Raw genomic sequence first — 24707 nt, forward strand, 5'->3', positions numbered from 1 at the left:
AGGATACCACAGAGCACATGTCCTACAGGGAGACCTTCTCTGCTGTCTGACGTAATGAAGTGTGTGGCTTTTTCTTTTTTTAAAGACATCTAAAAATTACTGGTATATGTGTGGGGGTAGGTACATGTAAGTACAGGTGCCTACAGAGGCTCCGGATTCCTAGCAGCTGAAGTTGTAGGCGGTTGTGACCCAACCAATACAGATGCTAGGGACTGAATTCAGGTCCTCCTCAGTATTAACTGCTGAGTCACCTCTCTAGCCCTTGGTGGTCAGTGTAAATTGTCACTGACTGGATCTAGAGTCACCTGGGAGACAACCTTCCAGGCACCCCTAGCAGGGATTATCTGGTTTGGGGAGTGTGTTGATTAGGTTAATTGAGGGGATGATCCAGCCACTGTGGGTAGCCCCAGTACCAGGGCAGGAGCTCTCAGGCATGTAGGACAGTTGAGCAAGAATGAACGAGCAGCTGCATTCCCGCATGATTTCTGCTTCTGCTCTGAGTCCCTTACTTGATTTTTTTTTTCTAACACTCTGTGACTTGTATAACCTCCGTAAAGCCTTTAATCTCCAAAGTGGCTTTTGGTGGAAGTGTTTGTCACATCTACAGAAGGAAATTAAAAGGAACCAACTTCTTCACTCCCTATAGCCTGTGCTTTCAATGTAGGCAGCAGCATCCTAGGGCAGCGATGGGACAGGTGACCAGGGTCAGTGAGCGGGTGGCACAGAGTCTCTTGGGGTCTGTGATAGCTTTGTTAAGAGACATTTGTGGTTAGCTGGCATGGGAGATGGGGGTAGCAGGGATACCTGAGGCACCCAAGGGGAGGAGCTGGCTCCGCAGCCACAGCCCCGAGGCTGAGAAACCCTGAAGCTGCCTGTTTGGGAGCACAATCCTTCCTCAAGGTATATTCTGGCTGCCATTCTCACTGCCCAGGTTCCCATTATGCACAAGGAGGCTGACATGACCTTCCTCACAAGAAGAAGAAGAAGAAGAAGAAGAAGAAGAAGAAGAAGAAGAAGAAGAAGAAGAAGAAGAAGAAGAAGATTGGCTCCTTGTTATCATGTCCTTCTTCCAGGACAGTGACACCATGCAGCAGGCTTATGATGGGAAGCAGGGTCAGGAGGATCATGAAGTTACAGACCAGCCTGGACCTCATGTGAGATACCGCCTGCAGAAAGGCTACATGGGCTGGAGGCCAGGGCAGTGCTGGTGCACACCAGGAGACAGAGGCAGGAGGAGCTCTGTGAGTTCAGGCCAGCCTGGACTATAGTGTGAAACCCTGTTTTAACAAACTAAATAAAAAGAGGCTCTTGCAGAGGACCAGGGTTCAATTCCCAGCTCCATGTGGTGGCTCAGGCTGTAACTCCAGCCCAGGGATCCACTGGTCCTTTCTACCCTCCACATGCAGCAGGCAGTGGTGACGTGTGGTATTGACATACACTCGGGCAAAACACCCCACATATAAAACACACAAACACACAATTTGGCTGCCTCAGCTCTTGGCTTATAAAGGGTTAATGGTGTTGACTGGCATGGCCAGTGTGGAGGGAGCCATAAGGAAAGCCCACCTGCAGCTTTACAGACCCACAGGCCATGGGGTGAGGTAAACAAAAGGACTCTGTATAGAGTGAGGGGACAGAAAATCACCTTCAAAGTTTTGCTTTGGCTGGGGGTATGGATCAGCAACTGAGTTGTGCATAGGACACCCCCAAAAAGGGTGGGTGGGTGAGTGGATGGAAGGGTGGATATGTATATATGTAAATATGTATGTATGCATGCATGGATGGATGGATGGGTTGATGGATACATAAATGAATGGACAGTGGACAGATGGATGGTGAGTGGATGAATGGGTAGGTAGATAGTATGTTGGGTAGAAGAATAGACAGACGGGCAGATGGATGGATAGATGGATGGATGGATGGGTGGATGGATGGGTGGGTGGATGAATGTAGGGATGGATGGATGGGTGGGTGGATAGATGGTAAGATGGATGGATGGAGGCCTGGTCTCCAGTGGAGCTGAGGTCTTGAACCCCAGTAGGACCCGGTGGTGGTAATTTTCATCTACATGGGACGGTAGGCGGTCGATCATGTCTCCTGGACCCCTGGCTACTGTTGAAGTTACCACCCCCACAGCCACCATAGGAGAAACATGTGGCTAGCAGTCACATACACAATGTCCCGAGCTTCTGGGCTTCTGGCTAGACTCCTCCCCACAGTTACCCAGCAACAGCAAGATAAGCAGCCCACTATAAGAGGGGCTGCTTGGTCCCTCCTCGCTCTCTAAGCTCTCTCTCTCTCTCTCTCTCTCTAAGCCTTCACCTTTCTTACTCTCTAAATTTCTTTCTCTCTTTCCCTTCCCGCTTCTCTCCTCTTGGCCATGGCCGGTCTCTCTCTCTCTCTCTTTATCTTCTCTCTTTCCCCCTGCCTTTCTACAATAAAGCTCTAAAACCATAGACTGTCTCTGTTTACCAAGTCCCGGACTAAAGACACTCACCTGCGTGGAAACCACGTCCACCCCTCTTAACCCCTGACCTCTCTCCACTTATCTCAGGGGCTGAGTGCCGCCCCAGGGCCCCATTCTGTTCTCAGCTCCTCTGCCATATCCAGTGTGAGATGCCAGAGACTGGAGACTGAGAACCAGGAACTGGGGGCTTCCCCTTGTCACCCACCCCCCCCCGTGTGGGTCAGTGGCTTCACACAGCCAGATGCCCACCCAGGCTGCGTGGAAAACATCCAGCAGTCCTCCCGGGTCCGCCTGCCCAGAGCACAGGAACTCTGGCCGGACGTTGGCTCTCTCCCTCCCCTCTTCCCCTCTACCCACGGCCCCACCCCCCTCCACCCCCCTGCACGCGAGTACTGCTCCCAGTCTCTGAAGTAACTCTACACGCTGTGCTGTACTCACCAAATTATTTTCAACCATGAGTACCCCCACCTGAGACATGGAATGTAAGTGGAAGATGCCTCCTAGTGTTCCTCTCAGGTGACTCTATGAAAACAAAACAGAACAGGAAATGGTGCGTGCCAATTAAGCACAGTAGCATACTGATCATGCGATATAACACGGTATCTTGTATTTAGCCCTGAATATAATTTACATGATTCAACAGACCCAGGAAGGCAAGTTTCCTGCCGTAGGAATAACAGTGGCGACAGCAGAAGTGGGTCAAGCAAGGCAGCGGTCTTCTGGGAGGCAGCGGTGACACGGATGAGCCAATCCTGCTTTCTGTATGTCCCTGCTTCTTTAGCCCTACGTTTTTCTAAGATATAGATATATTTTTAAAGATTTACTTATTTATGTGTCTTAAGGATTTGAGTGCCCTATATGTGTGTACACCTGCATACCAGAAGAGCACATTAGATCCCATTATAGATGGTTGTAAACTACCATGTGACTGCTGGAAATTGAACCTCTGCAAGAGTAGCCAGTGCTCTTAACTTAACTGAGACACACACACACACACACACACACACAATTTTCAAAACGGGTTTTTTCTATGTATTATTCCTGGCTGTCCTGGAACTTGCTCTGTAACCACTCTGGCCATGAACTCAGAGATCTGTCTGTTTCTGCCTCCCGATTGCTAGGATTAAATTGCACTGGTGCCAGGCAGTGGTGGCACACGCCTTTAATCCCAGCACTTGGGAGGCAGAGGCAGGCGGATTTCTGAGTTCGAGGCCAGCCTGGTCTACAGAGTGAGTTCCAGGACAGCCAGGGCTACACAGAGAAACCCTGTCTTGAAAAACCAAAAAAAAAAAAAAAAAAAAAAAAGAAAGAAAGAAAGAAGAAAGAAAGAAATGCACTGTCACCGCCTAGCTCTGACATAAATATTCTTAAAAGATTTACTTTTTAGTCTTAATTTATGCCTGTGTGTCTACGTGTAGGTGAGTGCCGATAACATCAGAGACCAGAAGAGGGCATCAGATCCCTTGGGGCTGGAGTTCGAGGTAGTTGTGAGGTGTGTGATGGAACTGGTAGGATCTGAACTGATTCCTCTGAAAGAAAAGCCAGCTGGGAGGTGGTGGCGCACAACTTTAATCCCAGCACTTGGGAGGCAGAGGCAGGCCGATTTCTGAATTTGAGGCCAGCCTGGTCTACAAAGTGAGTTCTAGTACAGCCAGGGCTACACAGAGAAATCCTGTCACGAAAAACCAAAACCAAAATCAAAAGAAAAAGAAAGAAAAGCCAGTGCTCTTAACTAGTGAGCTATCTCTCTAGCCCTTCTGCCTAGGTTTTAGATATGAGGTTTTACCTGAGGCTGGGGCTCAGTCGGGGGAACAGTAGCCTTACATGCACAAAACACTGGGTTCCATGCCTAGGATCCCATAAACCAGGTAGAGGAGGTGGTGCTGGTCTTTCATCCCGGACTTGAGATGGGGAGCAGGAGGATCAAGAGTTTGTAGTCTAGAGGCTGAAGAGGTGGCTCAGTGATTAAGAGCACTGGCTGTTCTTCCAGAGGTTCTGAGTTCAATTCCCAGCAAATGCATGGCAGTTCACACCTGTCTGAAACGCCATCTCTACGAGTTCTGACACCTTTAACAGATACATATGCAGGCAAAGCACAAATGCACACAAAATAAAAAGAAACATTTTAAAAAGTTCAGTCAGCCCGGTGGCGGTGGTGGCTCACGCCTTTAATCCCAGCACTTGGGAGGCAGAGGCAGGCAGATTTCTGAGTTCGAGGCTATCCTGGTCTACAAAGTGAGTTCCAGGACAGCGAGGTCTACACAGAGAAACCCTGTCTCAAAAAAAAAAAAAATCACAGTCTGTAGTAATATAAATTTATGAATTTGTATTACTTTTGCCCCCCCCCAAACCTGAATTTTTGCTGAACCTTACAGGCAAATTCATAACATACATTGAGGTCACTTAAGACTTAAGGCTGAGGGCTGGAGAGATGGCTCAACAGTTAAGAGCACTAACTGCTCTTCCAGAGGTCCTGAGTTCAATTCCCAGCATCCACATGGTGGCTCACAACCATCTGTAATGGGCTCTGTATGTCCTCTTCTGTTGTATCTGAAGACAGCTACAGTGTACTCGTATAAATAATTTTTTAAAAATTAAAAAAAAAGTTAAGGCTGCTTAGCCAGGTGGTGGTAATTAACACCTTTAATCATAACACTGTGGAGGCAGAGGCAGGCAGATCTCTGAATTCAAAGCCAGCCTGGTCTACAGAGTGAGTTCCAGGACAGCTAGAACTCACTCCAAAGAGAAACCCTGCCTTGAAAAACAAAACAAATGCCGGGCAGTGGTGGCACATGCCCTTAATTCCACCACTTGGGAGGCATAGGCAGGCTGATTTCTGAGGCCAGACTGGTCTACAGAGTGAATTCCAGGACAGCCAGGGCTATACAGAGAAAGCTTGTTTCGAAAAACGAAACAAAACAAAGAAAAAAGAAAAAGAAAGAAAACAAAACAAACAAAACTTAAGGATGCTTGATGGGTGTGGCGCACATACATTTAATCCCAGTACTCTTAAGGCAGATGCAGGTGAATCTCTTGAGTTCAAGGTTAGCCTAGGCTACATAGGTAGTTTCAGGACAGCCAGGCTATGTAGAGAGAGCCTATCTCAATACATCTCGAACAACAAAAAGACTTAACACTGCTATCCTGTGTGGTCAGTCTGTCTGTTCAGCCTACCTTTTTAGAGAACAATGATATAACAGCCAATATTGCTATGCCCTAGATTTCCCATGTTACCATTTTGTACAACCTAAGGTCATACATAGCTGTATTTTTTCTTGATGGGGTGCCCGCATTAAAGTGTGCACCACCACACCCAGCCATAGAATCAACTTAAATGATGTACTCTTCCATGCCCTGGATGCAGGGGTGTGTGTGTGTGTGTGTGTGTGTGTGTGTGTGTGTGTTATGGTGATTGTTGGCTGTAAGCAGCCAAGGTGTTGGAAGCAACCTTAACAACAAATAGCCCACAGGTATCAGAAGTAACCTTTGCATTGTTATGGGGTCCTCTTAGATCCAACACAAATCAAACAGCAGCTTAATGCAGATAAAAAAATTTATTGTAATCAATCTGCTACTGATTGACCAGGGCCACAGAACAGACTCGGGAGCTGAACTGCAACCTCGAGCCAGAATACCACAGAATATTTAAGTTTCAAAACCACAAATATCTGTGCCAAGTTACTGTTATATTTTTCTCATCAAACAGGATTTAGGGATAGGGGCTTTTCACATGTGGTTCATTTATGTCAACTCATACAGAATGTAGGTTTTACGGTCCAGCCAATGAAATCCATTTGTTCTGCGTGGTTAGGAGCAGAAGATGAGTAACAGAAGCTGTGTAGATATTGGGAAGCCCCCCCGCCCCCCGCCCCCCGCCCAGCTCCACCAGGGACTGAAAACTTGGATTTAGTTTCCCCCATGATTAAAATGAAGTCTGAAAACAAAATGGCAGTACCTAGGAGGAGCTTCCTTTGCTTGTTCGAAACAGCATAGCACTTGGTAATGTCCATTTGCTAAAGAGTCATTTGGGGTCAGAAAAGTGACGTCTTCCTTGTAAAGTATGTTAGATATTTCTGTAGAGTCCTTTATCCATTGGTCATGGGGCTGTTTGCCTTTAATCCCAGCACTCAGGAGGTAGAGGCAGGAAGATCTCTGTGAGTTCAAGGCCAGCCTGTGATACGCAGGGAGACCCTGTATTTAAAATCAAAAACAAAATACCGAGAAATGTTCATCCCTTCCCTATGGTGCTTTCTGTAGTGTTCAATAAATGCAGGGCAGAGCCCTTTGTAAGTGACAGACCTGGGGACAGTCAGCCAAGCAGGCACAGACATATACAAGAGACTATAGATATAGCCCAGTAACCACAGGCTAGACTGACAAAGATATAGGGAGAGAAGTAGAGAATTCAAATTTGTGCTTGCTGTTGTTCAAATGAATCCAAGAGGACTTTGGCGTTTTCCTTCCTTAGTGGGACACCATGAACTTTGGTGCCTCTGAGGTCATTGTCTGTTGGTTGACTCACACAGAGGTCAGATACACGGCATGTTTGCGCCTGTCCTGGGTTACATGAGACCCTGTAGTCAAAAGCTAATTAAAATGCAGCATCTCTGTAATATGATTAATCTATTTGAATGCCACTCTTTTTCTTTTCTTTTCTTTTCTGTTTTGTTTTTGTTTTTTGTTTTTTCGAGACAGGGTTTCTCTGTGCAGCCCTGGCTGTCCTAGAACTCACTCTGTAGACCAGGCTGGCCTCAAACTCAGAAATCCGCCTGCCTCTGCCTCCCACGTGCTGGGATTAAAGGCACCACGCCAGCACACTGTTTTTCTTAATTTTTTAAAAAATATTATTTTTTTATATGTATACACTGCAGCTGTCTTCAGACACACCAGAAGAGGGCATCAGATCCCATTTACAGATGATTGTGAGCCACCATGCGATTGCTGGGATTTCGAAGAGTAGTCAGTGCTCTTAACTACTGGAGCCATCTCTCCAGTCCCTGAGTGCAACTCTTAAGGCAAGATTCCCAAATACATTTGTCATACTCTTGTCACTTTGACAAAGAATCTGAGGAAGGGAGCTGTAATGGGAGATTTCTTGTTACTCATCGGCTGAGAAGTTACAGTTCGTAGTTTGCTGGCTCGTTATAGGTGTGTGGCGGGGCATCTGCATGGTGGGAGTGAGGGAATGTGGAGAGAGAGACTTATGTCCTGGTAGCTACGAAGCTGTGCTGATTGTTTTTTTCTCAACTTGACACAAAGCCAGAAAGACATATCCATTTATAACACTACTCCCAAGAGGAAATCTCAATTGAGAAGTTGCCTCCATAAGATTTTCTTGTAGGCCGAGCAGTTGGTGGTACAGGCCTTTAATCCCAGCTCTCAGGAGGGACATAAATCTGTGAGTTCAAGGCCAGCCTGGTCTACAGATCAATTCTGGGACAGCCAGAGCTGCATAGACTGACCCTGTCTCGAAAAACAAAACAAAATAATAAAAAGTTTGCCTGTGCTGGGCAGTGGTGGCGCATGCCTTTAATCCCAGCACTTTGGAGGCAGAGGCAGGAGGATTTCTGAGTTTAAGGCCAGCCTGATCTACAGAGTGAGTTCCAGGACAGCCAGGGCTATACAGAGAAACCCTGTCTTCAAAAATCAAAATCAAAAATAAAAAGTTTGCCATAGTAAAGTCTATGGGGCTTTTTTTTTTTTTTTTTTGGACCAAGCCAGCCTCCATCTCCAACTGCTCCTGACTTCTGAGTGCCACCAAAGCAGACCATACGCATAGCCCAGGCTTGCCTCCAACTCAGAATTCTCCTGTCTCTTTCTCTTCAGCATATTCTACTGGTGTGTACCACGACAAATGGCTTATTCTTCATTGTGGTTGGTGTGGGAGGGCCCAGGCCACTGTGGGCGATTCCTAAGCAGATGCCCCTTGGGTACTATAAGACAGCAGGCTGAGCTAGTGAACAGTATTTCTCTATGGCCTCTGCATCAGCTCCTGCTTTTGGGTTCCTGTTCTGATGTCCCTCGGTGATCCAGTGTGACCTGATAGGTGTGAGGAGAAACAAACTCCTTCCTGCTCAAGTTGCCTTCTGGTCATGGTGTTTATAGCAGTGAAAGCAAAACTGAGACAGAAAGTGGGAGAGGGAGAGAGAACACTAGAGGGCTTGGCAGTAAGCTACATCTTTTGAGTGCATACTCTTTCAAGTCAGTCTCTTCCTCCCATCTCTTAGCTCCCAGTGCCTCCCAGAAGCACCAGTGAATAATAAGCCCATCAGTGGAGAAATCCATGAATGAAATCAGAGCCCCGGAGTCTCATCATCTGCCAACAGTCCCATGTTTAAGCAGTCCAATGAGATCCAAACCTTCACCACCCAATACTTTTGGGAACACCTCATACTCAAACCACAGCTTTCCTCTCACAGAAAGGCTTGGGGTCTCTCTCATGCTTCTGTTCTATGGCCATGTGCTCTCCCCCTCACTTCCATTAGCTTCTTTTTAGGACAGAGCTTTGAGATGCCATCTTGACATTAGAGGGCAGCCATCTTGAAATCAGCCAATTTAGAATTAGAGCGGTAGAGTCATCTTGGCGGTAGAGTCAGCAGGTACCTTGAACTGAGACTTCCTAGCCTCTGGAACTATGAGAAATGAGTTTCTGTTTTGTGGGGTTTTGTTTGTTGAGACAGGGTCTTTCTCTATAGCCAAGGCTGGACTTGGAATTTGCTATCCTCCTGTCTCAGCATGTCAAGTGCCTTTATACCCTAGCTGGTCTTTCTGTTTCTTATCTATCACCCACTCCTGGGTATTTTGTTACAGCAACCACAGAAAGCCTAAGACAGGCACTTTTGGGGGACCTGGGTGGACATAGATTTTTTTTGTTGTTTTTTTGTTTTTGTTTTTTTGTTCTCTCCTAATATATATGGGTGTTTTGTCTGCATATGTGTCTGCATATTTGTCTGCATATTTGTCTGCAAATGTCTGATACTGGTGGAGGTCAAAAGAGGATAACAGATCCCCTGGGAGTAGTGTTATAAATGGATGTGGGTGCTGGGGATTAAACCTGAATCTTCTAGAGGAATAGCCAGTGTGTATGTGTGTGTGCTTGTTTGCGCGTGTCTGTATGCACATGCACGTGCACCTGTCTGTCTGTCTGTCCTTAAACTCTCACTTGGAATCTTGCTACATTGCTCGACTAGTCACAGGCCCATGCAGTCAGGTCATCCTCCTGCTATGCATTCCTTAGTGGCTAAGACTACAGTTGCTTCATGCTCATATCTGTCAGTTTTTGTCTTTTGTTTTGCTTTGTTTTAGTTTGTTTTTGGTTTTTTGAGAAAACGTTTCTCTGTGTAGCCCTAGCTATCCTGGAACTTACTCTGTAGAACAGAGTGACCTTGAACTCACAGAGATCCTAAATGAACTTAGGGCAGGCGATGAAGCAGAGGCCACAGAGAAATACTGCTTCGTGGCTGCTTCTCACAGCTCACTCAGCCTGCTTTGTTTTTGTTTTTGTTTTTGTTCTTGTTTTTTTCAAGACAGGGTTTCTCTGTATCGCCCTGGCTGTCCTGGAACTCACTCTGAAGACCAGGCTGACCTCAAACTCAGAAATCTGCCTGCCTCTGCCCCCAAGTGCTGGGATTAAAGGCGTGTTGCACCACACTGGGCTTCAGCCTGCTTTCTTATATACCTACCACTATCTGTCTTGGTGGCACCACCCACGATGGGCTGGGCCCCCTACATCTATCGTCAATCATCAATCAAGAAAATGCTCCACAGGCCAGTCTAGCAGAGGCATTTTCTCAACTGTAGTTTCTTCACAAATGACTGTAGATTGTATCTGGCACACTGAGCCAATGAGTTCTACCAGGGTAGCCTGCGGGAGTGTGAAGCAGGCTTTATTCACAGAGCCACTGACCGTGGCTTCAGCACTGAAGCAAATGTCTTTCCTTGCTACCAGTGTTAACTGCCTGACAAACCAGGGAGGTCCGGACCTCCTCGAGCCACCTCCACTCTTTGCTTTGGACTCTCTTTCCCCAGCCACATACCAGTTTGTCAGTATTCATGAGCTGGAATGAAAATCCTCCGTTGTCAGAGAAATATATGTTGGTCCCAGGGATCTGGCCACCACGGAGATATGCAAACAGGTTATTTGATAACTCCTAGGGGGAGGAACACACAGAGGATGTCACAAGGATTCTCAGTGATGGACTGCTTTCCTAACCTGGGGGATGCCCTGGGTTCTACTCCTAGCACCACAGAAACCCTACTGCTGGCATATGCATGCTTCCCTGGAGCCTGAGAGGTCGGAGGGTCAGCAATTCCAGGTCAACCTTGGCTATACCTGAGGATTAGTTCCACTGACCTATCCTTGGGCATCTAATCCAAAAGAGGGGCAACTTTGTGTTTACATGGAAACCTATACACAAGTATAGGGACTATATATAAATTATTACCCATGGGAACATTCTCCCCTCACACCTGCCCACCCCAATTCCTCACCTCAGAGATATCTCACCACTTAGGTTATCTTATCAATACCCTAGGAGCACCTGACTGAGGTAGAGTTCACTAACTCCAGACCCTCACATGAACATCCTACCCCAGGGGCCCACACAGCTGGGACAGCAGGGAAGGGCCATGGCTTTGCCTCTAACAGTCAAAAGGGGAAAACAAACAAATTACTGGGCATTCTAAGGGGCTGAGGGATGAACGTAAACATAAGACTTGATGAGTCTCTGGTGAAGTTTGCTGATGCAAGCTCTAAGGCTACATCCTGTATGCTGCTGTTCATAGGCTCTGAGTGAGACCAGCCTCCATGAGCTCATGTCTGAACACTTGGTCCCCAGTTGGTAGAGCTGTTTGGGAAGGATCAGGAGGTGTAGCCTTAGTGGAGGAAGTGTGTCACTGGGGGTGACAGCAGGCCTTGTTTGCTCTCTCTTTCTCTGTCTCATACTTGCAGATAAGGATGTGAGCTCTAGCCGGGCGTGGTGGCACACGACTTTAATCCCAGCACTTGGGAGGCAGAGGCAGGCGGGTTTCTGAGTTTGAGGCCAGCCTGGTCTACAAAGTGAGTTCCAGGATAGCCAGGGCTATACAGAGAAACCCTGTCTCGAACACCCCCCCCAAAAAAAAACCCCAAAATAAACCAAACCAAACCAAACCAAAAAAGGATGTGAGCTCTAAGCGGCTACCCAAGCACCATGTGTATTGCCTGCTGCCATGCCCCCATCCTAATGGTCATGAACGGGCTCCCTGAAAATGTGAACCCCAAGAAACTCTTCCTTCAATGAGTTGCCTTGGCATGGTGTCTGATGACAGTGACAGGATAGTAACCAAGAGATAATTTCAAAACAGTGAAGTTACTTGGTGTGTGACTATTAAGGGTCTTAGTGAAAGGACAGTTCTGTGGAGAAGGACAAGATAGAGAGCAGTTTCCCCCACTCAGATGGCAGTGCTGTTGACCACGGCCCCATCTAGAGAAGATTCTTACACGATAAACAGAAACTTAAGCTCAGTGTTCCTCAGGAATCCCTCCGTGCACACTTCCATGTCAGGAAAACATCCCTTTCCTTGCCTAGCAATTTGTTCCCAACCAACTCAAACAGCCTGCATGAGCTTTCAGACCCTCAACTTGCCCACTCTCATATAAAACCCATGTGAGTTCCTGCTGAGCGGCTGCTCCATACTCTGGTGAGGCAGCCAGGCAGTTTGCTCCCCAAGAAACTGTTTTTCTACCCATGGAGTGATCTACCTTGCTGGTTTCATGGTACCTTGCTTACACCCTGTGATGGTTTCAACATGCTTGGCCCATGGGAAGTGGCCCTATTAGGAGGTGTGACCCTGTTGGAAGGGAAGTGTGTCTCTGCACAGATGGGCTTTGAGGTTTATTATGCTTAGGTTCCACCCAGTGCAGAAAAGACCCTCCTCCTGGCTGCCTTTGGATCATGATGCAGAACTCTTGGCTTCTCCAGCACTCTCTTCCCGCACACTGCCATGCTTCCTGCTTTGTTGATGATGGATTGAACCTCTGAAACTGTAAGCCAGCCCCAATTAAATGTTTTCCTTTATAGGAGTCACCACAGCCATGATGTCTCTTCACAGCGGTAAAACTCAAACTACCACACACCCCTTAGCCATGATTTCACTTTTGGTGGGTTCAGTGACACTCCTCTTCCTCAAGTAAGCCACAGTTCAAAAATATTATGTGTCAAATGTATAAGTAAGCTGTAAGCAATAGCATGTGTTTTGTGCTCCTCATACGTCACAGCTAACTGGAGGTGCTAGGCACATGGCTTCCCCGGCTACAGCCACCTACTATCAGCTTGGGACCGTCCAGTTCATCCCAGGGTTGCGCAGCCCCAGGATGGAAGGTTCTGTCCTGACCCACTGGGATGGGGACCTAAGAAAGACCTGTCTCTGAAAACCCCACCTAGTGAGGAGTTCATGAGGTGAGGAAAGCTGTTCAAACATCCAAACCCTCATCTCATACTCTCTTGACAGCCATATTTGACTCTTCTCTAGGCTGATGCCAGATTTTGCAAGGTTCAAAAACCAACTAATTTGCTTGCCCTGTTCTGAGTCTCCAGTGGCCTGAGTATGATGTCAGGATCATCACTTCTCACATTAAAAAAGCCTCCACCACCCCACTGAACCCCACTCAGACCTGTCCCAGCATATGCTGTACCTGAATCACATTTCTCCCCAGGGTTCCCACCTTGTACAAACTGCCTTCTCATTGGCCATCCTCAGGTGTCTCTTACTAGCTTCACATGGTTTCATGGGGCTGTGTTCAAGTGTGATTGCCTGTCTACATTCTATTCGTCTCTGTCTGTCTGTCTGTCTGTTTATCTGCCTCTATGTGTCTCTCTGTGTGTGTCAGTGCATATCTGTGTGTTTGTGTGTGTGTCTGTCTCTGTCTCTCCATTTGTGTGTGTATGTGTGTCTGTCTGTGTGTCTGTCTCTGTCACACACTGTGTGTGTGTATGTGTGCGTCTGTGTGTGTTTGTGTCTGTGTCTCTGTTTCTGTCTCTTTCTGTTTGCATGTGTTTGTGTGTGTATATTTGTCTGTTTCTGTGTATGTCTGTCTCTGTTCCTCTATCTCGCTATATGTGTGTCTGTGTTTGTCTCTGTGTCTGTTTCTCTGTGTATGTGTGTGTTACCTTTGCTCAGTGAACCCCTTGGGCAGTCTTTACTCCTTTTTGTTTGTTTGTTTCATTCTTGTTTTTTCTTCTTGTCTATTTTGTCTTGAGGTTCTCACTGTCTCACCAAGGTTAGTCTCAAACTCATGGCTACCTCCCTGCTTCAGCCTTTTGAGTGCTGCAATGGCAGGTATTGGCCCCCAAGCCCAGGCTCAATTCATTTTTTTAAAAAAGTGGTTTTGAGCTGGGTGATGGTGGTGCGCACTTTAATCCCAGCACTCGGGAGGCAGAGACAGGAGGATCTCTGTGAGTTCCCGGCCAGCCTGGTCTACAGAATGAGTTCCAGAACAGCTAAGGCTACACAAAGAGAGCTTGAGTCAAACGACAAACAGACAGACAAATAAACAGACAGACAAACAAACAGACAAACAAAGAGTTATGTGGGAGAGGGTCTGCAGCCTGGACACTACCATTCCTAGAAACTGTTGGTTATTATACAAAAGCCCCAAGCCAGATGTGCAAGCCTCCATGTGAGCCTTTGGTCAAGGGAGGCCCCGAGACCCCAAATAATCCAGGCTTCTTGGTCATCTACAGACCCTGCTGATGGGTGCCTATTGCTGGAGTTCCACACACCTTGGTCACACGATATAGAATAAACTAGCTGGATGCTTCCTCGTAGCCAGGAAGTGTGAGATGTAAGGGGATGGGGGGACAGATGTGCGACAGTGCACTTACCTGTGAGTGATAATGACCTTTGGGGAACAGCTGCTCTGGGGTGAGTGACAGTTCTATCTGAAACTGAGGCTCACTCCACAGAGGGAAGGAGCCAAAGCCTGAGCTTGGAACTCTGGGGTCACAGGCATGTGGGGCCCAAGACCATAGTTTATCTCAACTGAAAGCATCAAACGATCTCCTAGCATCTGTCTACACCAAAGCCAAACACTGCTCTGAGCCCCAGGCATGGGGAACTTCTAACTGGTGAGCAGCAGTGGATGTAGAGACTCAGGCAGTGCACCATCTTACTCCTCCTGGGGCACAGAGAGGGGCAGAGGAGTCTAAAAGCCGGGAGATAAGGTGAAGGACCGTAAAAAGGCTAGCTTCCAGACTCACAGCTATCCTAAGCTCCCAGGGGCAATCGGCAGTCGGACCTGGGGCAGGGCTTGCTCAAGCTGGCCCACTGCTGCTGCCCAGCTGTTGACCACCAGCTAGATCCTGAGAGAGACAATCCCTCTCTCTCTTCCTCTCCCCTCACCCCCATCTCCTTTCCTCTCTCTTTTTGAGACAGGCTCTAGAATGCCCTGAATAGCCTAGAACTCACTATGAAGACCAGACTGGCCTAGAACTCAAGAAGATCTGTCCAACTCCACCTCCTGAATTTACAAGTACATTAAAAAGAAAAAAGAGCTGGGTGTGGTGGCACACGCCTTTAATCCCAGCACTCGGGAAGCAGAGGCAGGCAGATTTCTGAGTTTGAGGCCAGCCTGGTCTACAGAGTGAGTTCCAGGACAGCCAGGGCTACACAGAGAAACCCTATCTCAGAAAAACAAACAAACAAAACAAACAAAAAACAAAAAAGAAAGAAAGAAAAAAGAAACCAAACAACAACAATAAAATCAGTGTAAAACAGTGTAAGCTGAGTGAGTCTGTCATCTTGACTCCTGGGAGGTGACACAGGGAGGATCAAGAGTTCAGATCATATTTGGCCTGGGCTGTATGAGATCCTGACTCAAAAAACAAGAAATAACCACACACAAAATAATAAAAGAAGACAGATTTTCAAATCCTGCTGACTGTTTGATCTACTCCCAGCTAGCTTTCCTGTGAGGTTGGGGGAAGGGACACCACCAAAGGTCACCACTACACAGTCTCTATTCCTAGGTCATGCCTAAGTGTTAGCATTTAGAACACTTTGAAAATGAAGGTTTCCAACTTACCAGGCAAAAGGAGCCTTTGAAACAACAAACGTCACCACTAATGTGAGAGACGGGTTCTGATATACCTGAAAGGAAGATAGGTTAAAGCATATACATTATAACCATATGCATTAACTCTTTCCTTTTGCTTGTGTGTTACGTGTATGCATATAGTGCAGGCACCTGAAGTGGCCAGGACAGGGTGATGGATTCCTGGAGATGGGGCCATAGGCCATTGTGAATCTCCAGTCCCCTCCTTCTTGCTTTTGTTTTGAGACAGGCTCTCGCTGGCCTACAATTGGCGAGACGCCCCTGATTGACATCCAGCTCATGAAACTCTTCCTGTCTCTGCATCCAAAAGGTTGGGCTGGGAGTCTTGTGCCAATGCATCTGGCTGAATATTTTGAATTCTCCAAAGTAAAACTTTAGGTTAGGCACATGCCTGTCTGTCCAGGACAGACTGAGACAGGAGAAGTTTGAATCTGAGGCCAGCCTGTGCTACATAGTGATGCCTTTTCTCAAAACACAGAGAACACCAACAAACAAGCAAAGAAACAAACAAACCAGGGGCTGGAGAGGTGGCTCGGGGGTTTAGAGCACTGGCTGATCTGTCAGAGGACAGGGGTTACACTTCTAGCACATGGTGGCCCGGGTGTTTACTAGTTCAAGGTCTGCTTGGGCTACTCAAGGCCCTGTGTCAAGAACAAGACTAAGCTCAGCAACAGAAAAGCAAAGGCTTAGGGCACACACCTTCCAATTTACGCCAGGTGTTCTCATGGTAATCGTAACTGTAGCCTTTTCCACTGATCACAAACAGGACTAGTGAGCCGGAGACAAAGTGGGCGCTTGTGATTGATGGCACCCCCACCTAAGAGCAGGGACACACACGGGATGAAGGTCTGCAGGGCTGGATCTAGGGTTTGTGCTGGCTCACAAGAGGGGGCGTGGTTCATCATGCCAGTGGGAGTGGGGGGTGGTTGGGGGATTGGGGGTCACAGCAGAGGTCAGGAGGCAGAGAGCTGGATGTCAGAACCCAGGTTGCTTTCATCCAGCGAAGGAACCCAGCCCATGGAGTGGTGGTACCCGCAGTTAACTAAGATGGGTTTTCCCACCTCAATACTGTCTAGAAACTCTCTCACAGACATGCCTGGGGCCGTTCTCCAAGGTGTTGCTAGAGCCCTTGTCCTGCAAGCTGTACCACTAGCAGCTGTAGCTAGTTAGAAGATTAGTTCAGAAAGCAATCACTGTAGATGCAGATTCCAAAACAACCTGGGTCAGTAGTACTCTAGGTTTGTTTTGTTGTTGTTTTGTGGAGTCCTAGCTGGACTCGAGACCTGCCTGCCTCTGACTCTCAAGTGCCTGGATTAAAGGTGTGAGCCAGCGATGCTTGCAGTAGGTGTCTGCTTGGTGTGTGTTTGCGCGTGCTCATGTGGAAGCCAGCGATTAATACTATGACCACTCTCCACCTTATTACTTATTAGAATTTATTATTTTTAAAGGTATAGCCCTGGCTGGCCTTGAACTCATGGTTCTTCCTGCCTCTTCCGCATACTCTTTTGATGGGGCTTGGCTTAGCAATTAAGAATACTGGCTGTAGCCGGGCGTGGTGACGCACGCCTTTGATCCCAGCACTCGGGAGGCAGAGGCAGGTGGATTTCTGAGTTCGAGGCCAGCCTGGTCTACAAAGTGAGTTCCAGGACAGCCAGGGCTATCAGAGAAACCCTGTCTCAAAAAACCAAAAAAAAAAAAAAAAAAAGAATACTGGCTGTTCTTCCAGAGGATCAGAGTTCAGTTCCCAGAACCTGCTAGGTGGCTTGCAGATACCTGTAAAGTCTCTCCAGGGGCTCCTATATTCATTTCTGGTGTTCCCAGGCACTGCACAAATGTGGTACAAAGACAGACATGGAGTTTCTCATACAAAAAAAAGAACACATCCTTTTAAAAAAAAAAAAGATATGTCCTTTTTACTTGTGTGTGTGTGTGTGTGTGGCTCATGGCTTTGGGTACCACCTTTTGGGTCAGATGAGGGTGTCATGTCTCCCAGAGCTAGAGTTATAGGTGGTTGCGAGCTGCCATGGGGGGTGCTGGGAATAGAACCCAGTGCCCTAACCCCCGAGTGAGCAACTCTGATTCGTATCCTGAGACCAGGTCTCACTGCACAGAGAGTTCTCTGTTTGGCTGGCCGGCCGCCAGTGAGCCCCAGGCTCCTCCTCCTTCTACCTCTGCACACCGAGTTTCTCTGTGCGTTTTGGGGGGGTTCGCAGTCATATCCTCATACAGTTATAGACTTAAATCACTCAGCCACTAAGTCATGTGCTTCTTCCTCCCTGGGGACCAGGGCTGTAGTTATCTGGCCAGATGCTAAGTTAGGAAGGCAAAGTTGCTCTTGGTTGACCTGTGTGCACCCTTCTTTTTCTTTCAACAGAAACTCCTGAGAGACTGGAGAGGTGGCTTGGTGGTTAAGAGCACTGGCTGCTCTTGCAGAGGACCCAGGTTTCCCAACACCCAAAGAAGCTTATGGACCACCTTTTAGACCACTTCCGGGGGATCCAGCACCATCCTTGGGTCTCCTTGGGCACCAGGCATGCAAGTGGTACACAAACACACATGTTGTCAAAACAACATACGTATAAAATAAAAGTAAACAAAACCTCAAATAAATATTTCAAGGGAAGGGAAAAAGAAGAGGAGAAAGGCAAAACCTACAAGTATGAAAGAAAAAAAAGAGGAAAAAAAGGATAGGGGAGGGACGGGAGGGAAAGGGAGAACAGGGGAAGGGCAGGACTCTATCAGAGATGGAAGAAACTAGATCCAGGCCTCCAACTTCATTGTAACTCAGCATCTCTAAGAGGATCCAGTAAAAGAACCCACAACTGATAGACCCCTTTCCTTGAACCCCAAGGTTTCCTCTGCGTGTAATTCTTTGGAGCTGCGGGTGAGGGAATATCTACCGCCAATGATTTGGGAACGGTGAGCGGCAAGAGGCTGGACTCAAAGTTGTTTATCGTCAAGAAAACTTTCTGCCTGTGATCAAGAGAAAAGGTAGAATTAGGATGCTTCTCCGCTGGCGGGCCTGTGACCATCTATCTCCCTGACAAGCTCCCTGCCAGCCAGAGTCACCCAGGAACGGTGACAACGTGCCTGTATGCTTTGTTTTTATTTTTTTACTTCAAGTGACATAGAGAGACAAAAGGCCACAACTGGAATAGGCAGGTGTTAAGTGACTCCAGCCTGCCTTCCTGGCACTTCAGAGGCCAAGGCTGAGGAACTGAGTCGCCTATGTGAGCCTGACTATCTTAGTTTTATCCCCAGAATTACCGGGATGGAAGGAGAGCAGTGACTCCCACAGATGAGCATCTGACCTCTACAGAGGCGCTGTGGCACACTCAGATAGACTCACAAATAAAGAAATGTAATTTTTAAAAATTTTAAGCCAAGAAAGGTTTCCTTTTTTTTTTTTTTTGGTCAATCTCTGGTTGGCAGAAGCCACAGGCTTGGCTCCTGTCCCCAGAATGGCAATGCTTGTGCCTGTGTCTTCCTCTTTATGTCCTACCCAGCCCAGCTAGGATTCCCTGTGGGCCAGAGCTGCTTAGTTTTCTTTTCTTTTCTTTTCTTTTTTTCTTTCTTTCTTTCTTTTTTTTTTTTTTTTAAGAGAAGCAGGGAGAGGGAAGGAAGGGAGTAAAAGAAAGTGGTGGAGAAAGAGGAGCAGGGGAGGGTGGGGGCAGGGGAGAAAGAGGGTTAGGGAGAGGAGAAGGGGGGAGAGGGCCGGGAAAGGAGAGGGGCAGGAAGGAGAGGGGTGGGGAGTGCTAGGCTCACCCTAGATACACAGAAATGTCAGCCTTGCATGCGTTCTTGAGCACAAATGTGTTGGGGAAGGCGTAGAACAGTGGGTCCTGCAGACAGCACAGACGGTCAACCAGGAGGAGGCGAGCACCAGAGGATCAGAGCTCAGGGCATCCTCGGAACATAAACAACAGAGGCCAGTCTGAGCTATGGAGACTGTGCCTCAGGAGAACAGAAAGAAAACGCTAGAAACCAACCTGCTCCCGCCCATCGCCCAGGCAGTGTAGGGGAGCTCCCTCGAGGTGGGGGGGGGGAAGAGCTGGCCCAGATCCAGGGCTTTGACTTGCTTGGCCTACCCCACCCACATCTACCCCATCCTGATCTGCTGCAGCGCTTAAAGGGACCAGTCTTGCAGATCCAAAGTTGCAGAATCTCCATGACACAGGGCAACAGCAGGGTATCTGAGAGGAGTCCCAGTGAGCAGAAGCCAGAGGCCTGGGATCAGACCAATGTCTCACTGCAGTGAACATTTGCAAGTCAAGATGCCCAAGCAGAAGCTTACACTGAGACACACTGCACAATGAGATTTTTTTTTTTTTTTTTGAGTTTTAGTTTTCTTGGCAGGGTGGGTGAGTTGCAAGGCCAGTGGGTGGATATGGAGGGACAGTTGAGTGGGGTTGGAGTGCATGATGTTAAATCACAAAGAATCAAAAGTCAAAAAGAAAAAAGAAAGGAAGGAAGAAGAAAAAGGAAATGCTCTGCCATATAGCCATGCTGATATGTAGGGGGCATGCAAGGGACCACCTACCCCTTGAAGTTGTACATTGGACTTAAACACTTTCCCGGTCCTCACTGTGTGTACCCTAGAGTGATTGAAACACACAGCCAATAAGTAATTTAAAACACACACACACAACTAAAAGTCAGGTTTTGTCTTCTAATTTATTCTATTTTCAAGAATTTTCCTATTTATTTCATGTGTATGGGTGTTTTGGCTGCACACCACATGCATGCTGTGCCCGAGGTGGCCAGAAGGGGGCGTCAGGCCCCTTTGAGCTGCAGTCAACACCTGGCTGTGAGTCTTCTGTGGGTGCTGGGAACTGAACAGGGTTCTCTGCAAGGGCAGCTAGTGATCTAACCACTGAGCCATCTCTCAGCTCCTTAACTTTTATTCAATATTCATCATGGTCTCTCCTGCCATGCTGCCTTTAGATGTAATGCACAGAATGAAGCTTTGATACTTTGAAAGGTCTGGGAGTTCTACAGCTTTGGGTAGTGATGGGAGATAGCTGCTGCCTCAATCCCCAGAACAAGTGTAAGAGACAGGCAGGGTGCTGTGGGTCTGAAAGCCCAGAGCACCTATCACAGAGGCAGGAGGCACAAACAGGAGAATCCACAGAGGCTTAAGGGCACTGGCCTGGTGTATTTAGCAGCAAGAAGAACAAAGCACCCTGATTTAAGCAATGTCGTAGGAAAGGTGTAATGCTCTTGCTGAGTCTGCAGAGTTTGTCCTCTGACATCAACATCGACAAACATATAACATCTGGGCTAACCACTAACATACACAAAATACTGGTCAGTGAGATGGCTCGCTACATAAAGGGGCTTGCTGCAAAGCCTGACATCCTGAGTTTGGCCCTGGTGGAGAGAAATGACTCCTGCCAAGTTGTCTTCTGACTTGTGCACATGCACACCTGTGCACATGCACACAGACACACCCACCCACCCGCCAATACATGCATATGAGAGAGAGAGAGAGAGAGAGAGAGAGAGAGAGAGAATATAAACTATCAGTCAGGTGTGGTAGCACGCCTTTACTCCCAACCCTTGTGAGGCAGATGCATCCTGTGAGTCTTGAGTCCAGCCTGGTCTACATTGTAAGACCCTGCCTCAAAATAATAACAACAGAAATTCAAATGAGGAGATGGATCTGTGGCTAAGGGCACTTGTTGCTCTTCTGGAGGACCCAGGTTTGATTCCCAGCATCCACATGGTAGCTTAAAACACCTTTAACTCCAGTTCCAGGGGACTTGCCATCCTTCTCTGGTCTCTGTGTGCAACGCATATGCATACAGATAAACGTAATATATACGTAAAATATATACGTAAAATAAAAGTAAATCTTGGGGCTGGCGAGATGGCTCAGTGGGTAAGAGCACCGGACTGCTCTTCCGAAGGTCCAGAGTTCAAATCCCAGCAACCACATGGTGGCTCACAACCATCCGTAACGAGATCTGGCGCCCCCTTCTGGAGTGTCTGAAGACAGCTACAGTGTACTTACATATAATAAATAAATCATAAAAAAAAAAGAAAAAAAAAGTAAATCTTGTTTTTAAAAAATATAGATGGGTGCTCTCATAAGGAGATAAAAGGACTCAAGAACGCCTTCAAAGGGCCCTAACATGTCCAGACTCTCCCTGACAAACCCAAGCGAGGAGGCCTTCCATGCTCTGCTTGGGGATGACCCAGGTGGTGGGGCCCTCACACTTCCTGATCTGGGCTCTCTGCCTTTTACCCACCCCTATCCCATCCCATGTACAGTGCTGGGGAATCCAACCCAGAACCTCCATGGGAAGGGGGCTCACTTCTTTGGGGGGGGTCTCCCCAGGCTCTTTTTATTGTTTATTCAGAGACAGGCTGACTAAGTAGTCCAGGCTAGCCTGAAACTCCCAATCCTCTTGCTTCCACTTCCTCACTGCTGTGATGGCAGGCATGGGGCACCTGCCAGGTTTCTGTGGTGCTGGAGTCGGCCCTGGCTTCACCAGGTGGGTCAGCCCTCAGCCCAGTGAACTCCAACTCAAGCCACACCAGCAATTACTTTTCACAAGTATTTCTTAAATTTCTCTACTTTGTTGTTGGTGAGCTTTTTTTTTTTTTTTTTTCTGGTTTGCAGCAAACAACTGCCTTTTGGGTGTGATGAGCCACCTGCCCAGGGCACCTATACCTCCCAGGTCCCATGGCTCTTTGCACAAGTTATCTTTACATGTAACATTTACTGAACTCTACAGATGGCCTGGGACACACAGATGGTGGAATGTTACCTATTACCACGGTACTTGGGAGGTTGAGGTAAGGCATTGTTGTATTCAGACACGGATCCAGCTATGTTGCACAGGCTGGCTGCAAAACTCACAGCAAGGGACTGCCTTGCTGAACTCCAGTGATGATAATCCAGAATTCAGGGCTTAAGAACTGAGGTCCCGGGCTGGTGAGATGGCTCAGTGGGTAAGAGCACCCGACTGCTCTTCCGAAGGTCCAGAGTTCAAATCCCAGCAACCACATGGTGGCTCACAACCATCCACAACGAGATCTGGCGCCCTCTTCTGGAGTGTCTGAAGACAGCTACAGTGTACTTACATATAATAAATAAATAAATCTTAAAAAAAAAAAAAAAAAAAAAAAAAGAACTGAGGTCCCCAGGAGACAGTTAGTTAGCAGCCTCCACGACAGGATGGCTTTCTGAGCTGGGCACCAAAAGTGGGAGACTTTTCCTTTCTCAGCAGGGCTTCCCTGTCTCTTCCTGTCTTTGTTTGGACAGCGTCCTTAAACACAGGTGGCTGGCCTCTGAAAGTGACCAGCTGCAGAACTCAGCACACACAGCCTGCTCTGGCTTCCCACCCACATGACCCATTGGCCCTTTCCACCTGTACCCCTCAAAAAAGCCCTTAAAGCCAGGCGTGGTGGCACATGCCTTTAATCCCAGCACTCGGGAGGCAGAGGCAGGCGGATTTCTGAGTTCGAGGCCAGCCTGGTCTACAAAGTGAGTTCCAGGACAGTCAGGGCTATAAAGAGAAACCCTGTCTCGAAAAACCAAAAACTAAAACCAAAACCAAAACCAAAAAAAAAAAAAAAAAAAACCAAACCAAACCAAACCGCCCTTAAATACGCTCTCATATCTGGAAGAATACAGCAGACATCATTTTGTCCATATTCATGGCTGTCTGAATCCTGCTCTCCACCTCTGCTCCTTTTGTCCCCTCAGGCTGGTGACCTCCGGGGAGAAAAGTGGGAAGGGGGAGGGCATACAGAGACATACTTGCATGTTAGCGATCAGAGATACTGCTGAGCCAGGTAGGGATGGATGGTGGGACAGATTGCAGACTGCACAAGGAATTTGGGTTTGACGCATGTCCAAAGCCCTGGCTCCACACCCAGAAATGGATTTTAGTGATTTGCTTGGGAGAGATATGCCAAATTTGATTCCTACAATTGGGCTGGAGAGTATGACTGGGCTCCAACAAGAACCAGCCCCATTCCTCCTGTCATAAACCTCCTAGCAGCAACCCAACCCAGTTAGGCAGTCGTACCGGCACAGTGTGTGAGCCCTGACCATGGTGGCCACTGCTGCTGTTAACATCAACACCAGCATCTTGCCTGGTTCTCCACAGCTAACACTGCTCTTCAACCGCCAAGCTTGAGAAAGTGTCTGAGCATGCGTGAGGTTAGGCCGCTTCTCTCCTACCCGCCTCTAGTCTGGGCACGCGCACCAGCTAAGAAGGCCACTAGCAGGACCTTTTGGACATGTCCGACAAAAGCCCTCTTAGGTCTAGGCAGAGGAAACTGGAAGGAGTGGGCATGTGCAATATGGAAGCAGAGCTCGCACATTTCAAACCTGAAAATTACATCCAGGTTCCCAGATCCATAAGTCAAAATCCAGAGCATGCCCAAACTTCAAGGAGGTCACCACAGCATTGGTATGAGCACACGTGGGTGTGGAAGCAGAGCTTTGGGCATGCATGAAATCCACTCCCTGCTTTGTGGAGCCGGAGCATGCACACGGGTCTCTTGGGACGTGTCCTGGAAGCTTCAGTGTTTTGGTAAGTGCCTCACGGACCACTGACAACAAAGGCAACCCTGAGCAGGAGCACCTGAGCACGGCCTTTAGCATGCCTGCTATAGGAGAAGCAAAAGCCCTCCAAGCACGCCTCCTCCAGTGTGGAGTGAAGATGCCACCAACTGCGTAAGGAGATGTAGTAAAACCTGTTGTTGTGTATTAACAAAGAACGCTGAAAAGACTAAAGTTAAAGGAGGGGTGCGCTGTACTTTTCTTCCTATACCTTCAGAACACAGAATTTACCCTGTAAAACCTTTTTGATGGCAGTAGAAAAACAGAACGCAGTTCTAAGGTACAGCTAGGACAGGACAGACCAGTTGTTGTAGGAACTGGGAGGGGCCACGCTTCTTCCAGGCCCCCTTCCTAGAGCGATGCCCCCCGCCCCCTCCGCACAAGCCTCAGTCTGGAGTCACCGCTCTGGCCACGCCCTCACATCAAGCCCCGTCATATCCCTGATTCCAGTCCCTCCAAGCCCTGCCTGGTGGAACGCCCCTCATCCGGACCACACACCAGTCCTGCTTTCTCCGTCATGTTTCCTCGAGCTTACTACAACACCTCTCACTTTTTCATCCAGATCGTCA

The 24707-nt window shown here is 47.9% G+C and overlaps 1 protein-coding gene across 3 annotated transcripts in view; it reads right to left on the reverse strand.

Moving 5' to 3' along the window:
* The window catches only part of Catsperd (catsper channel auxiliary subunit delta), a 39336-nt gene extending 14629 nt beyond the window's left edge, over window positions 1-24707 (reverse strand). For 2 of the 3 annotated variants that reach the window (XM_021149717.3, XM_021149715.3), the window contains exons 1-8: window positions 23600-23709; window positions 20101-20155; window positions 19326-19402; window positions 18461-18533; window positions 16260-16377; window positions 15531-15595; window positions 10504-10617; window positions 2906-2989 (exon numbers count right to left, since the gene is read on the reverse strand). In XM_021149717.3, coding sequence (XP_021005376.1) covers window positions 2906-2989; window positions 10504-10617; window positions 15531-15595; window positions 16260-16377; window positions 18461-18533; window positions 19326-19402; window positions 20101-20155; window positions 23600-23661 — 648 coding nt within the window. In that variant the 5' untranslated portion in view covers window positions 23662-23709. Of the gene's footprint in view, window positions 1-2905; window positions 2990-10503; window positions 10618-15530; window positions 15596-16259; window positions 16378-18460; window positions 18534-19325; window positions 19403-20100; window positions 20156-23599; window positions 23710-24688 lie in introns of those variants that run through there. The other variant, XM_021149716.3, reaches the window with a different exon arrangement.

This window comes from Mus caroli, unplaced genomic scaffold (assembly GCF_978045245.1).
Source record: "Mus caroli unplaced genomic scaffold, Mus_caroli_1 scaffold_18, whole genome shotgun sequence".
NCBI lineage: Eukaryota > Metazoa > Chordata > Mammalia > Rodentia > Muridae > Mus > Mus caroli.